Raw genomic sequence first — 16,961 nt, 5'->3', positions numbered from 1 at the left:
CACATATTTCAAGGCATTATGAGAGCGGCAGGAGAAAGAAAGGCTGAGAAAAGCAAGCAAATAGAGAAGACGATGTGTGTCAAAATGTATGCCCAATGTGCTTTATTGAACTAACTAATGTCCATGTTTTTGGCCACAGAGGAGAGTAGAGGAGCCTAGATACCTGGTAATGTTTGCAATAAGACCTTTTTACCACCTCTTACCTCTTCACCTATACTATATGGTACTTCTGTAGTCAAAGTGTGTGTGTGTGTGTGTGTGTGTGTGTGTGTGTGTGTGTGTGTGTGTGTGTGTGTGTTTGCGTCACAGCTCTCAGAAAGGACCCTGGGACCCTCCTCGACAGTGAGAGCTTTTAGCTCTTCTTCGCTAATGTCCTGAATAATGGCATCTTGATGGAGAGAGAGTAGACGAAAAAAGAAAAAGAGGACAAAAGAGAGAAAGGGGGAGAAAAAGAGACGGAGAGAAAAAGGACGAGAGAGCGAGGGGGAGAGATGGAGAAAAAGACAGGAAGAGAAACCTTTTCACCCATCTGTCTCTACCTCCAGACCTCCATCAGTGGCAGGCCTATCATTATTCCCTCTCTCTGCCTTTCTATTTTCATTATTCCCTTTTTGTCTACTTTTTCAGCATGATGATGATCCAAAGGGATAAAACACACATCTCAGTGTGTGTGCACATGTCTGTCAACATGTACGGAGTCCTTATGTGGCATGCCGACCTTTTAGCAAAGTGAACTTTTCATGACATTGAGCCAATATCGCCGTTTTTAGCAACATTACCTGGAGCCACTACACGAGTCCCTCCAGATATAGCATCATTAATGGCTGCTAGATGTTGGCTCTGCTGAAGTCCAGTTAGCATTTTCTCTCCACACATATTTTGGATAACAATATTTAATTTTGATCTTTGTAATGTGTCTAGGTGTGATTTTAAATGTTACATTATGTACATTACACACACAAAAAAAAGTACATCTGTTTTCTCCTCCAACCTCAGCTTCAACCACACTTTTTTGCCAGATGTTCTGACTTCAGTAGCTGATACAGATGCATTAACCCTTACCTTTGTACCCAAACAATTCTTAAGAGATGTAGCGCTGACGTCACTCATGCTGTGTGCGTGTCTTCTTCAGTCTATGGTTGAAACAGAAAAGTGGAACTGGAATAAAACCATTTAAGACTTGCAAGATAAAAGTGAACCTGTGGTAAGAAACAACTGATGAGTAGAGGCTGATAGGGAGGCGTTGACTCATATCACGATACTTGTCTCAAATGTCTGATTTAGTCACTCATGTTAAAATGCTACATGACACACCTTTAAACTGCCTGAAAAAAAAATAAAAAAAAGATAAACCCACTTTCTATTATTTAAAGTTTGCTCTTTAAAAAGTGGTTTCGGGTGAGATTCCCACTGGTGCGAACAGCCTATATCAGACCACAGCACTGCAAAAATGGCAAAACAATGATGCGTAAACTATGTCCTGAAAGACTTTTACTGCTGAATAAATCACAAGGATAGCCTGGAGTGCACATTAACATGTTGATCCATAGGGACAGGTTTCCCACAAGTGAAGAGTGTCAGCTAAACGTGTGGGGTATTTGTGCTGTTTGTTTCGGATTGTCAGTTTGGCTCATTTGGTTAAATCCTGTGATACTAGCAACGAGTGGTTGATTAAAAACCTCCCTGTTGATATTTGTAAGGTCACTCTGCGGTGTCGGTGTTCAGCTGCACTGAGTAAACTGTAGGGACAGTTCGGGGTGACTGGCCAGGACTGAAACACAGCCCCACACTCTTGCTTTCTGACACAGTTTCCACCTTCCCTTCTCTCACAGCACAGCTCAAAGCACACTGGCTTTGTGTGTGTGTGTGTGTGTGTGTGTGTGTGTGTGTGTGTGTGTGTGTGTGTGTGTGTGTGTGTGTGTGTGTGTGTGTGTGTGTGTGTGTGTGTGTGTGTGTGTGTGTGTGTGTGTGTGTGTGTGTGTGTGTGTGGCATGACTCTCTTATTCATTGAGTAACACACTCACACACACACACACACACACACACACACACACACACACACACACACACACACACACACACAAGTGGGGTTCATCGCCACATCGGGCAAATAAACACAGGGAGGTCAACAAGTTAAACATTAATACATTTAATTTCTACCATGTCTGTGAAAACAGCTGCCACAAATATTTTCTATACTTCTCAATCAGGTTAAGTACGTGGAAGCACATCTTTATGAGACAAGAATGACACTTTCTTTATTAATTTTTTGTATCCTTGTTATCATGTAGCTGTTAAGTAGCTCTTATTTTTATACTGTTTCACATTCAGCAGCTGCCCTTCTACTCCTTTTGCCGGGTTTTTTTTTTCTTCTGTAAATTGACATTATGTCCTTTTCTGTAACATTTTCAGCCGTAAAACTGTATCAAAAGCGAAATAGTCCCCTCCTCTTTACAGAGATTCTTCCATACAGCGCACGCACACCACGCCCCCTCTTTTTTGGGCCTCACAGTCAGGAAACTGGGATTTTGTTTTTTTTTCCAAATACAATTTCATGAGCAGGGGCAAAACTTAATTGGACTTTTGTTGTCTTCTCTAAACGTGCGCATTTTCTCCTCATCCAGCCGCGCGCTCAAGGAAATATTCACATGAATTTCAAAGTCAACAAACTACAAAATGGCATCACCCAGGGCGCCGTCGCTGAAATAGGTCACAGCTTTTAAAGCTCGTTGTTAAGTGGAGGGAATAAAAAAGTTTGTGTGTTGCATCGTGGTGAAGTTACCATGTCGGTAGCAAATAATTGGCAAGAGATCGTTACAGAAACTGGCCCGTTTGGCTCTGCATGCAAGGACACAACCTGTGTAGCACGGAACACACATCTGTCTCCTCGGGGGAAATATATATATATATATGTATTTTTATTTCTGGGTTTTAATATTTATCTTTTCTACAAATTAAACCGCACGGCACAGCTGGGGAGTACGTCAAATAATTGTGCAACTTCATGTAAATGCCGATCTTTCCCGTGCGTAATTAAGTTAAGAGGGGAGATGCTGGATAAGTGGCACTGCTCGTATGTTAAGAGAGGGTGCGCTGATATTTCATATTGAATAATAATGGAGAAATTCCGTATCCATTCTAAACGATCTCGTTTGAATCAGGCCGAACACGATGCTTCAAGAAAATAGTTTTAACTCAATAACTTTGTATTACGAATGTGCATCATTTATAGCAGGAAGCTATATATAGTGGTTTTCATAAAATGGCCCACACAGACACGAAGCGCACGGACATACCTCTGCACACAGTCCCTATCACATTATGTAGGCTACTTTAATCCAGTGATCGAGTCTAATCTAATGGCTTTTAAAATCCATACCAAAAACGTCGACATCATATACAGGAGTTCCACTTTTCTCACACATTTCCTCGTTTTTTATTTAGTTCCGAGAGGTTCCTAGAGAAGTAATCTGCCTGTAATGTTTGCCTCATTAACAGTTTAATATACATGAACATATTTGTCATCTGTTTTAATCAAAGAGCCAGAATTTGGCACTCTCTGCCTTGTTTGAACTGACATTTGTTTCCTCTGTGTGTTATTCTTATTAACATCACTGAACAATCCGATTTTTTCTTCTTCTCTCTGTTCGTGTGATTTAGTTTTTACTCATTTGTTGAGCGCGTGTGGATTTACACATTGATGTGTCCCACTCAGGACGAATCCGAAATAACTCTGCCTTTTTGTTTTTTTCTTCTACCTGCGGTGAATCAGAGTCATCAGTGAGCCGTTATACTGGAGGAACGTGCGTGTTAACTCAGCATAACAATGCAACAAACACACAACCCCCAACCCTTAAGAATTGCATTTAATTAGGCCAAACTTTTAATTAAAAGCTCAGAGTAATTCATTGAATCTGTGACAAGGAATGCTCTTTTTTTTTTTTTTTTGCCCTCCATTTCTTTAAAATTCGGTGCAGGATTCGTTGTTGAAACTTTAAGCAGCATGTTCCGTAAAAGGCCTCAACGTGGAAATAGGGTTCACAGATTCCTGTGATTATGTTTTATTTGCGCCTCTCGGTGTCTTTGGAAGGATGGACAGCGGTCTGGGATGGGTGTAAATGGAGAGATTCCTGCAGCTCGAAGCAAGCATCCGCTCTGCTGTAGTGTCCTTGAGCAAAATACTGACACGCAATCATGCGTTTTGGGCAACTTTCTTTGATTGACAAGGAGCTCCGTCAAAGGCGCACGGTTGTTTCCAATTACGCGCACGCATTTACAGATGCATTAAGCCACAACATATATTCAGTATATATATATATATATATATATATATATATATATATATATATATATATAGTTTCTGACTTACACAGGATATCAGTGTAGAGGAATGAAAAGAAACAGATACCTGTATACCCTGTTTTTGTTATAACACTTAATAAACATAGATGTGAGTGCATGCACTGCACTTGTACATGTTGTAACAGCAACATAAGAACATGCACATAATAAAGCAATCGCTTAAAGTGGCTCTTCAATCATACATTACATGCAAGTGTTTTTTTATTAAATGACACAAGCCGAGAAGTAAGTAGACATAAATCTAGTGCTTTGATTTACTGATGATGTATTTGTATCACAAAAAAAAGGAAGAAAAAAACAATCATGCTTAAACAAAAAAATGGGACAGCTGATGCCCTTGAAGTCCGGTTTAAGTTAAAATATGCATTTATTCTATTCAGATTTTTGCAGCTTCTCCGCTAATTAGAAAGGTCGGTGAACCTGACTTTCAGTTTACCCTCCGCGTCACGCTCTGCTCCTGTCTCCTCGCTCTCCCTCTCCGCTCTGGCTGCGCGCCGCTTTCGGAGGGCTCCTTATAAATAAAATCCACCGTCCCTGGTTCCTCTTCCTTATTGGTCAGGTGGAGTCGTTACCTCACTCCGGGGCCGGTGACGCAGCGTCTTCACGTATCCTTCATGTGCGCCTCTTCTTGTTTCTTACTGAGAGTCTTGCCCCTCGGCCAGAGCGGAGACAACAGGATTCGCGAAGAGCCAAGAGTGCCGGACGGACCGGGCGCGCTCGATACTAAACACTTCCCATCCCGGGAGAAGAGCGGCGCACAAGAGCAGACACACTCTCTCTCTCTCTCTCTCTCTCTCTCTCTCTCTCTCTCTCTCGCCCTCTCATTGTCTGTGTCTCGCTCTCTCACACACTTTCTCTATGAGTTTTCACGTCTGTCTTGCTCGCTATCTCCCACACACACACACACACACACACACACACTCACGCCCGCGCGCACGCTCTGCATACGTCTCCACTTTGCCATAGTAAACTGAGCATTGATCTCAGCGACGAGTGCGGATCTGTCTCTTGTGTTCGCCCTTTCTTCGACGGACCGACTTGGAGAAACGCTCGAGAGAGAAGTAAGTCAAAACGCGTGGGCTATTATTTGTTCCCATGTTTATTGTCACTCGTGGGCTTATAGATTGTAGTGTATGGGTGTATGAGTGTGTGTAATTTGTCCATAACAGCACCGTGTTCGCACTAACTTATCTTCCACTGGTAGTTCATGAAGACGGTCCAGCCTCGGATCCAGACGGTTTGGTTATTTTTTGGACTACTTTCCGAAACTGTTTCTGCTCATATTGACTTTACGCGCGTTAGTCTCCAGACTGCTTGTGATCGTTGCCGGCTGGATCAACGAGCCATGTGTGAACTCACATTTCTGAAGTTTGTTTTAAAAATTAAAATGAGGTTCTGGCCACTGTTCGTTGCCGTGCTTCTGCTTTGATTGCCAGTCTGTTGGGTATTGCACAGTTCAACTCGCTCGGATTTACGCACCTGTCATTGCTTTTGGATTTCGTGGTTTGCGTATGAGCTGCTGATTGACAAGTTACTCAATACCGAAATTAAGTTTTAAAAATCCTACTTCTTATGTTCTTTTTTTTCCTTAAATTTAAGCAAATGAGGAACTCGTGACAGTTGAGAGAGACAACATGTCCCTGCCTTTAAATCAAACAAATGTCTTTCGAGAACTGAAGTCAAGTTCCATTTGATTTATCTTTAATGCAGCATTCGGCCTTGTTTCCAGGGAGCTAATACTTAAATGTCGCTAAAACAAGAGGAAACTGCATTACAAACAAGCGGGGTTATCTATTTCTTATGCCACAGCTCTTCACTTCTTTAATACAACTTTATAGGCTGAATAACGAAAGAATAAACTGCTTGTTTAGATGGAATTGTTTGCAGCGTGTGTCGTTCGACTTCTCCTGTTGCAGAAGAGGTGCCGCCGTCGTGTCATCATCGCGTACTAATTGCTGTTTGGACTATGACAAACATCTCTCTATATTTGCCGTCCACGATGCCGCGCGTAAAAGTAACAGCTTGTGTTTTCTGTCAGACTCTAGGCAGCGGTGCTCTCCGCTCAGAGCGCACACTCAGTCAGCTCCAACAAGAAGTAACGATCCACTTCACACGCAAGCTTAGCTGACTACGTGCTTTGGTTCCTCTTACAGATGCTAAAGGAAGTACAAGGTGTGCAAATTATGACCGTCACCCATTACAAAAAGTTAGATTTCCAAAAGTCACTATGAAGTCATTTTAAGATAAAATACAGTATTCATAAAAGGCTGAAACACCTCGATAAAGTCTCCAAGCAACAAGAGGGTTAAAGTGACTTTTAGTTGGCTTCATCCTCCACATCATTCTTTCAACAAATGAATTCACTTAGCCATGAGCCACCTGCCGCTTGTAACTGGAAATAAGCATTTACAGCTATTCATCAGTTACTTCCCATTTCAGTTCTCAATTGCAGAGCAAGTTATTCCTGCTCTTCAAATTCAGATTGAAACAAAAGTTTCTGTTTTGATACAGAAACCTCACGCACTCACTCTCACATCTTCTTTCAGTGCTCACCTTTAAACATGAATGCAACCGGGTTTTTTGAACATGTCTATTTAAACATCTTGTATTGCTGCCTGGTCTTATATGAGTATTTCTGAGTCAAACTTTGATTTTTTTTTTTTTTTTTATGATAATACAGTACGTGTCCAGAAAAGGCGATGGAGGCATTTTGTGTTTTACTAATGCAGACAGCAAACATTTGCTGTTTTTGCACTGATGCACCCTCAATTTGACCTCAGACACACATTTCAAAATAGTTTTGCAGCTCTTTGGACCCCCTAATCTAAACTGTTTGTCTCTTACTCTCTCAACCTCCCCTCTGTCTGTGTGTGTCTGTGTGTGTGTGTGTGTGTGTGTGTGTGCCCCTCTGCCCAGAGTAATGCTAAGGAACCAATCATGCAAACAGATAGTGTGTATGCATGCCCTGTATGTGGGAGTGTGTGTATCTGGGTCAGCGCCGGGCACTGTGCTGAGGGGCTGAGTGTTTTTCCTGAACACCTCTCGTCTTCAACACTGGGAGTCACATTCAAACTAACCCTTCTCCGCTGCTTGGAAACTATTTCATTTGGCCACGGCCCTGCGTCTGCTTTGTCGGCTGTTGTGCGCTTTTGCAAAAGCATCTCATTTGTGTGTGTGTCCCCCCCCCGCTTCATGCTTCATGTGTGTTTGAGCATGTTCACATTTTCTGTCTCTCTAAAATCGGAGTCGTGCTGCTTTTAGTTTTTTAGTTTTAACGCATTTTAACAGTGGAGTGAAAACTGCTCAACTCCTGCGAACACAGGCACAGCTCTACCAAACAGTTGTAGGAAGCAGCTTTAATTTGTGAAATATTTTCCTAGTCCTGACCCCTGACATCACTTGCAAAACACATGCAAACGTGTAACATGGAAACGCTCCCTGTATGTATGAGTGTGTGAAGGCTCAAAGGCAAGCAGATATATTTACTTCCACCATTCACCTGTTTTAAAATGGCTGAGGCTTATTTTTGGTGTCAGTTTGTAGATGTTTCTGAATTTTTTTTTAGTTTTAGTTGATATGAAAACCTAAATTAGTGACGAAAGCAGCCTTTAGGAGATCCTGCGCTCTCTGGAGATTTAGTTCGCAAGTACCTCATGTATCTCAAATGAAGCCAGTTATATTTGATAGTTTTGGATAGGGCTCTTTAACGTTTCCCACACCTCGGACAGTTTCCAGAACATCAACGGCGAAACTTAACCTTCACGCAGTGCTTTCCCCACCACTATAGGTGTACCTCTCTACACTTGCTGTGTACTAGATAAGATATATTCACTCATGACAGGAAAAGAAACCTACCTTTGAATGTGCAGAGAATTTGTGAAAACCCCAAGTGGCAGCATTTATGAGAATATAACTTTGCACGTCTAAATAAAATACCTAAAGTTCAATAAAATCCCAATGCACTGCTCTCAGAAATGTTAGTACCTATATCTTTCAAATTATGTGAAGAAGTAAAACAAGAAAACTACTGTAACACAAACAACTTTGCTTTTTTTTTCCTCGAGTGTGGAGTGAAATCCCTCTGACAATACGAGAGAGCCTTTCCATTCTCCACAGCTCCTCACAAGATGCAGAAATCAAGGTTACCCCTCAGGGGGATGAAGAGGAAATGGGAAATGATTTTTGGTTATTACAGGCAGGTGTTACTTCTCTGTGGGAATATCTCCTTGAACTATTTTAGAGAGTGTTAATTTCTTCTCTCTTACAGTGGTTCCCTTGGCTTTTGGTCTAGAAATGCACTAGGAGTAATTTTGTGAAATTGGTCGATCGACCCATTTGTTTCTGTCCGGTGTGTTGCTGTTGTTGAGTTGCTTGAAATTCTAGTGATAGTTTATAGGCGGTGATTTTTAACGTGTTAATTTATGTCGACTCTGATAGTTCAAAAGGTAGAAAGCTTTCTTTTGGAAAGGAAATAGGCACATTAATAGCCATCTAATGTTTTTTAAACTGTGGAGGATTTATTCTATGGAGAAAAAAAACAAGTGGCATTGTTATTAAAAGCCACTAAACACCGAAGACCACGTCAACTGATTTTAGGCAAACAGTTTTGAAGTTTTGGCTAGTATATTTTACAATTCAAACTATATATTCTAAACATTTCATTCTGTACATTGCTACAAATTTCAACGATTGCGCTTCTCTCTGACCAAAAGTTGATTGGACAATCTTTTGGGAATGTAAACTTTAATACGATCTAAATTCCACTTTCCAGGTAATATCAAAGGTTGAAATCATAGCAATTTGTGTTTATTTGTTTGTCGTTGACCAGGTGACTCTTCTCATCCGGCGTGTCTGTGAGGACCCCTGGTCATGTCCGCTTAGCTCCCCTGCGTGATGCCTGATCATGACAGCGCCACCCTCCTAACCAGACAGACCAAGCGCAGACGTGTCGACATTGGGGTGAAAAGGACTGTGGCTAGTGCGTTATTTAGCCGCGCCAGGGAGACCCTGCTTGAAAGCATGAACCAATCACGTGGCTCCGATCAGGACGGAGAATGCTCGTTGGTCAGTCACGGGCATGGCGGTGCCAACGGTGACGGGGAGAAGTCGAATGTTTTGAGGAAATTGCTGAAGAGGGCCAACTCGTACGAAGACGCCATGATGCCTTTCCCTGGTGCTACCATCATCTCTCAGCTGCTGAAGAATAACATGGGGAAGAATGGAGGGAGTGACTCAGGCTTCCAGGTATACACAAACACACACACACACACACACACACACACACATACAGGAGGTGGTGAAATGTCAATTAATCAATTAGCTGATTTTAGTTTTGACAACCAGTTCATGTTTTTAGTCACCATTTCATTAAATCAATCTGCATTTTATCTTTCCAATTAACCAAACAAACAAGCCACTAACAAGTATGTTATCCTGATTCAATGATCCATTACATCATGGGTTTTATTGGTTAATTCAGTCCTGCTATCCTCCATCACAGGGGAGTGGAGCTCTGTCCAGTGGAGGCTCGGAGATCCACGCCGAGGACGCCTGCAGCAACTCCTCCCGCGACAGCCCGTCTGACTGCCTCTCTCCTGGGCCTCCTCTTCCCCCTCCACCTTCTTCCTCCTCCTTTGGGCGACCGGTGCCTCCTTCAAGCCTCAACTCCCACGCTCCCTCTCAGTCCCTCTCCCTCTCCACCTTCGACTTGGACAGGCTGTCGGACGAGCACCTCCGCGCCAAGCGCGCCCGTGTGGAAAACATCATCCGCGGCATGAGTCACTCGCCACTGGTCCGGCCCAACGGCGACCACGGCCAAGAAAGCAACCGCGAAAACGAGACTTGCAGCAACAACAGCAGCGGCAGTAATGACCAGCGAAGAGACGGCAACAGTCACAACACCAGCGGCCACAACCACAGCCGGAGCGACGGCCCTTCTTCCCTCCTGAGCTCTCCAGGTTCGCGGGGCGGCGTGGTCGGCGTTGGCGAGGTTTATAGGGAGAATAAAAGAAAGCAGCGCCTGCCACAGCAGCAACACAGCTTCACACAGCTGGTGTGTTCCAGGCAGGAGCAGAGACAGGAAGAGAGACGGCAGCTGAAACTGCAACTGGAGGACATGCAGGTTGGTAGAATTAAGACATTAAGCGCAGGCGCTTTGGGTGGACATTTGAAGCTAAAATGCATCACAAATACCACCCTCCCCTACCTTTTATATAATTCTTTTTCAATTTTAAATGGGAGTTGGGATGACAGTTGATGCTTTAATTGAAGTCTCGAGTTGTCAAATGAATTTTCATGTTGTTTATTTAGCAACATACGGTACTATAAAAACAATAACAACCCAGGATTTCAGGATCTAAAAGAAGGCCAGCTTTTCAAAGTGGCACAGATTCAAGGAATGCATGCTATCCTATTCCCTAAATCTGTTTCTAGAAAGAAGAGCGAAACAAAAACGGTGCGACAAACAACAGCTCAAAAAAATTGCGTCCGTCTACCAAATGGGTTATGTATAACTGAACTATTTTAATTTCTCCTGTAGTATATTTATGGTAAGAGGTGACCTTTAGGTTCAGGAGAAATCTTCTTCAACATTCTCTCTCCCCTTCTCAGAAACAGCTGCGTCAACTCCAGGAGAAGTTCTACCAGATCTACGACTCAGAGACGGAGGAAGAGGAAGAGAACGGCGAGAGCAGAGAGGCTGACCGAGGTGGAGAAAGAGAGGAGGACGGTAACTTGTCAGAGGACAGTATCCGCTCCGATGGCCTGGAGGAGAGGTACAGAGACAGAGGGCGGCGTAGCAATGACGACCTGTCTGAACTGGACCCAGGCCTGTTTCTGGACCGGGCCCGAGCCCTCCTCCGAGAACAGGCCCTGATAGACGGAGAAATGGACGAGGATGAGGAGAGGAATGTAGAAAGGGTGATTAAGAGAAGAGGAGGAGCAGCAGGAGGAGGAAGGCAGTTAGCAGAGACGCTGAAGCAGGAACTGAACTGTGCCGTGTCGCAGGTCGTTGACACCGTCGTCAAGGGCTTCTCCTCGCCCAAGCAGGCCGTCGGTCACCATCATGGCTGCCACAGCAGCACACCGGCCGCACCCTCCTCTTCTTCCAACTCGTCCTCTTCCTGTCCTCCACCTTTTGGGCCCCTCCCCTCTCTCACCCCGGACACACGCTTTGGTGGTGGCGCCCTGGCCCTCAGTATGAACGGCGACGGCAGTCCGACCCCTAGCTACCACTCCTCCAACCAGAGGCTGCATTGCTTCGCCGATGTAATCGTCCCGAGCCCGCTGGATTCATTCGGTGGTTTGAGTGGCAGACTGAGCGGTTTGCCAACGTCCAACGACCAAACCGAGGCACTGCCGCTGGTGGTGCGCAAGAGCGGCGGGGGAGGTGGAGGAGAGAATACTAACCCCTCTCTTCCTCCTCCTCATCCTCACCATCCCTCCCTCCACCCCTCTCCCCTCACAGCCTCGCTCGGGTTTAGCCCTCCATCCTTTCGCCACCCGTTCCCTCTTCCCCTTATGGGTTACCCCTTTCAGAGCCCCCTTTCACACGGGGGTGGAGCTGGCTACCCTCCAGGGCCCAAGGACCTTCATCGGTCCTCCCCCGATTCTATGGACATGACCCGGGAAACTGTCAGCCTCAGAACCAAAATGGCATCCCTCGGAGGAGGCCATCTCAGTCATCACCATCATCATCACCACCACAGGCAGAGCTCACCGGGCCAACACGGGCCAGAGGGTCTGTCCCTATCCCTCATAAAGTCTGAGTGTGGAGACCTGCAAGACATGGCCGACATATCGCCTTACTCAGGCAGCACCGTATCCTTATTAGTGTACCTGTGTGTGTGTGTTTGTGTGTGTGTGTGTGTGTGTGTGTGTGAGTGAGTATGTTTTCTTGCATTTGCAAGTGCTTTAAACCATCAAAATGACGGTAATCTTCGCCATATCAAATGTTTAGTCTTGGGTTAGGTTTGGGGTTAAGATTAGAATAAAGATTTGTTAAACTTGTTAAAACTGCATTACCTTCATTAATACTGACTGCAAGAAAAATGTACTTAAGATGAGTAGATAATACATGCTATTAGAGCTGAACGATATAACCTAAAATATACAGTATATCATGATACGTTTTTACATCCGTTGTGATGATATTTTTTTTAATACGTCCTCATGTTGGATCATTGGACTTATTTGACCTAACTAATTAAATTCCAGCGCTACATCAAATATAGAATAAGTTTAAGAAAGGCATGCAGTTTGGAATTGGGACACGTTAAACACTATGACATATAATATGTTTATTGCTAGCATAAAGAACATCCTTTAACTTTTTTTTTTTGTTTGTGCATTTGGAAATAGTTTAAATCGACCGTGATTTTATTTCGCTGTTCTACAAGTCACATTTTTAACGCAGTCAAACACACCGAGACATCTCAGAGGAAGCTGCGGCAGCAGGCAGTAGTCAAAGAAAGTCTTTAATGTCAATTAATCTGCGTTAATTGATTCCTGGTCTAACCCTCTTGTTTCCTCGCTGGGTAGGGAAGATGAAACGGGCTGCGGTGGGTCTTGCAAGAGGGGGAAGATTAAACAGGTCGCACACTGCTCTCTCAAGCTCTTTTAAGTCTTTGCAGCAGGTTGTGGTGTTTAAAGGTGATGAGAAAGGCTAGTGAGCTCCCTCTTCAACACACACACACACACACACACACACACACACACACACACTTTCTGAGACACTTGTGCTGTTAGGTTCTCTTTCATCACAAAGACTTTGTACATAAACGCTCAAAGCAAATCATATTTCACTGTGTTTTGTGTGTGTGGGTGTGGGGTAAGACCTTGTTCATAGGAGCTCAAAGCTAATCATATTTCAAAGAGCATGGGAGAGGAACAGGTGAATGCTGGGTATTATTGATGGAAGCTTTCTAAATCTGTGTGTTTTGGGGTGTGTTTGTGTGTGTGTGTGTGTGTGTGTGTGGGCACACATAAGGACAAATATATATATATATATATATATATATATATATATATATATATATATATATATATATATATATATAAAATATATTAAATATATTTCCTGTTCAGTTTTTAGCTATGTGTCTCCCTCCCTGTCAATGTCGATCTCTCCTACTCGCTTTTATTTGTTGGCCTTCACTCGCAGTTGCTCAGCTCGGCAGCTGTGTGTCTTTTGCTACCTTTTATAGTGCATGCACACACACTTCACACACACACACACACACACACACACACACACACACACACACACACACACTCCCTTTCATGGTGTGTTCATGTAGACAGGTGTTTACAGGTAGCTGTTTATCTTTTCGTGCCTAACCTTTCATATTGAGAGGGCTTCTCCCGGCTACTACGGATACACACGCTTTGGCTCACACTTGCACACAAACAGGCACACGTGCACACACACGTGCACGCAGCTTGAAGAACAAAGTGAAAATAAAAACAAGACTTTGAACCTGACAAATGGGAACTCCTTGCAGCTGTGATGAGGATGTGATCACAGTATTGTCTTCAAAGCCAATTGAGATGTTGCTTTAATTCAATTATTTAAAAAAAATAAATAAATAATATTTGACACGTCTCTTGATCCTACGTAGCCGTTTCATTCCAAAATGCTTTTCCATTCATTTATAAGAGGAAGAAGTCTTTGAAATTGGACATTAGTATTTCAAAGATATTGACCACCCTTCTACCCTCCTTTTTTTATTTTGTAGGTAAAACACATTTTAATAGCAATCCTTCAGCATGAGTTATGCGTTAAGAAATGTATTTTTCCACTATGAATTCAGTTGATTTATTTATTCATATTATTATATAACAATACATACTCCTAGGCCTGAAATGATGTACATTGACAGGAAATTGAGTTATTTAAGTTATTCAGCAAACAAAAAGCTTCTCCGATGTGAGAATTTTCAGCTTTTCTCTAATTTCTTACACTATAAATTGAATATATTTAGCATTTGGGCTGTTGTGTGATCAACTTGGGTTCTGGAAGATTGTGACAGGCCTTTATTTTACTATTTTCAGACATTTTATGGACTAAGTGATGACTTAATTAATTGAAAAGATAATCGCTTTGCACCCCTGATTGTTTATTTCTATTTTAACTGCATTTGTATGATCAGTGCACCAACCGTCTTCCGGTAACTTAGATCAGCAAATGATATTTTGAATTATATGGAAGTGTAATGAAATTATTTATGTATGTACAATTATCGAGTAGTTTTACTGCCAAATTCATCGTGCAAAAACACATTCAGACACACCAGCCGCACAGACTAATAATACATTGTACAATCCAAATAGGGCTGCAGCTATCAGTTATTTTAGTAATCGAGTTTTCTACCGATTATTCCATCGATTAATCGAGTAATCGGATAAGAAATATTTAGTAAACAGCAACAGTAAATATGTATTATTGCTGTGTACTAACTGTTTTTTTTTTGAAAAAGCAACGTTTATTATTGCCAAGTACATTTTTGGTGGCCCAAATGTTAATATTTTTCACCCCCTTCCCCTTCTTGCCTCTGGCTCTTTGCACTGGATATGCAAATAGAGCTGTCATTCACGTGCATATTAAGTGGCCATGCTGGGGGGAGGAGCCAGTTTGTCTCCGGCAGCAGCTAAGTTTCCAAAGATTAGTAGCAAACTAATAAACATTTAGACTACAAACCGACAGCTCTCGTTTTAGCTTGTTGGTAAAACATGGCTATTTGCAGAGTAGCACGCTGTAGGCTAGTTGTGTAAAACACAGCGCGGTGGATGAGAGCAGCAGACGGTAGTTAGCTACCTGGTGTCGGGTTCGCTCCGTGGAATGGATGAGTAGACTGGATGTTTTCTACAGAGATGATGTAGCAGCTGTTTGCTGCTTTAAATGATCCCAAACTTTCTGTCGTTTCCTCTCGCCTGTCTCTTCTCTTAGACCCTCGCTATTTTCGTCTTCGTTCATTTGTAATCTGGGCCGTCAGTCTCGTGCATAGACAGTATATAAACGTCTTGTGTCCACAGAAGCGTCAACCTGTTGTGTGCGCTAGTAATTATCCTCCGTGCGGAAACACAGTGAGCCGTACAACCTTAATGACATTGATTTAACGACGCTTCGAGGCAAAGAATTTTGCTTCGAGGATTTTTTGTAATCAAATTATTCGAGGAATCGTTTCAGCCCTAAATCCAAACACTCCAAAGGATTCTTGGCATCAAGAATGGCATTAAGTGTAGCTTAAGCTCTTAAGAACGTGTCAAACGTTATTGGTATGTTGCACATTTCACATAAACCTTGTTGTTTTCTGTCCTGCTACTTTGTGCTCCCTCAATTTGAAAGTGATCCTTTTAAAAAGGAAGAAACGTATGCAATTTGTTTGATCTTCTCTTCGTTCTCACTCTAGTCTAGAGTCTTGTTTTGTCTCTTTCTCTGCCTTTAGTTTAGGAAGCGTGTCCTTGTTTGATTCACGTGGTAGGGATGAAATAGTGACGGCACTGTGGGTGAATTAAAGGCTTCAAGGAAACCTGACTGGTTTTTTGCATCGATCGTAGTGTACATGAGAGGCACGCACACACACACACACACACACACACACACACACACACATTTAAACAGTCACATGCGTTCTCTCTCTCAGGTCTGTGTATCTTTAATCCTTTGAACAGAGCTGAGCAGATGTCCCCCATTCATTTATGAATTTATCCCCCCTCCCTCTCCACCCCCATTCACACACAAACACACACACACACACACACACACACACACACACACCTGGCAGCAAGGTCACGTTACAGCTGATACAGTGAGCCACAGACAAAACACACACTCGCAGACACATTCACAGATGTGCATCAGGGTGAACATAACACACACACACACACCAATAGGAAAGAAGGAGAAAATTGCATTGTTTATTCACCCACTTTAGCTACTATTACACACAAACACGCACAAGTCGTTAGCTTTTTGTCATTATGATTTTGCTTCAAACTGTTTACTCTGAGTCATGTTTGTGTGTTTTGGTGTGCATTCGTTCGTGCTTGTGTGCTTTAGTTTGTGTGTCCACGGATCCACAGAAAACAAGACAGGCTGCGAAAAGTGAACACAGTGTTTTAGCTGCCCTAAACACACAGATAGTGACAGGTTGGTATGAATGTTAACGAGGTGATGGTGTTGTTGTCCGGTGAGCTGACGTACCTGCTGCTAAATGAATGATGGATGGCGATACGGCTCACCTCTCGCTTCAGTTATTGAGGCAAAGTGTTCTGTTGTGGTGTCATGATCATTCGTGAGTCAGATTGCCTTTTTTTTGTGTCGTGATCAGATATGTTGATTGCTTTTTAATTTCTTTCAGAGTTTACTTTTTGTCAGGACATTTATGTGAAAAAACAGTAAACAAACTAATGTCACAGCGGCATACTGGCAGACCACACCCGAGTCCCACCAGCTAATAGGCACAATAAATTAATTGCATGTAAATAATAAATAAATTGCACTTTCTTGAATTCCTAGAAAGTAAAACTAAATATGAAACAATGACAGTGAAAAAAATGCCAAACTCAAATTTCAAATTGAATGCATCCTGTCTTGAAGC

General features: G+C 42.8%; 1 protein-coding gene across 1 annotated transcript in view; it reads left to right on the top strand.

The window, feature by feature from the left end:
• Positions 1 to 4,932: 4,932 nt before the first annotated feature.
• LOC144512890 (prospero homeobox protein 1-like) overlaps positions 4,933 to 16,961 on the top strand; it is a 38,710-nt gene continuing 26,681 nt past the window's right edge. Inside the window, exons 1-4 of the mRNA XM_078243858.1 lie at positions 4,933 to 5,423; positions 9,191 to 9,606; positions 9,863 to 10,483; positions 10,972 to 12,180. Of these exons, the coding sequence (XP_078099984.1) occupies positions 9,256 to 9,606; positions 9,863 to 10,483; positions 10,972 to 12,180 (2,181 nt within the window). The 5' untranslated portion in view covers positions 4,933 to 5,423; positions 9,191 to 9,255. The remainder of the gene's footprint in view (positions 5,424 to 9,190; positions 9,607 to 9,862; positions 10,484 to 10,971; positions 12,181 to 16,961) is intronic.

The sequence above is a fragment of the Sander vitreus genome, chromosome 24 (assembly GCF_031162955.1).
Source record: "Sander vitreus isolate 19-12246 chromosome 24, sanVit1, whole genome shotgun sequence".
Lineage (NCBI taxonomy): Eukaryota > Metazoa > Chordata > Actinopteri > Perciformes > Percidae > Sander > Sander vitreus.
This window is presented reverse-complemented; position numbering and strand designations above follow the sequence as displayed.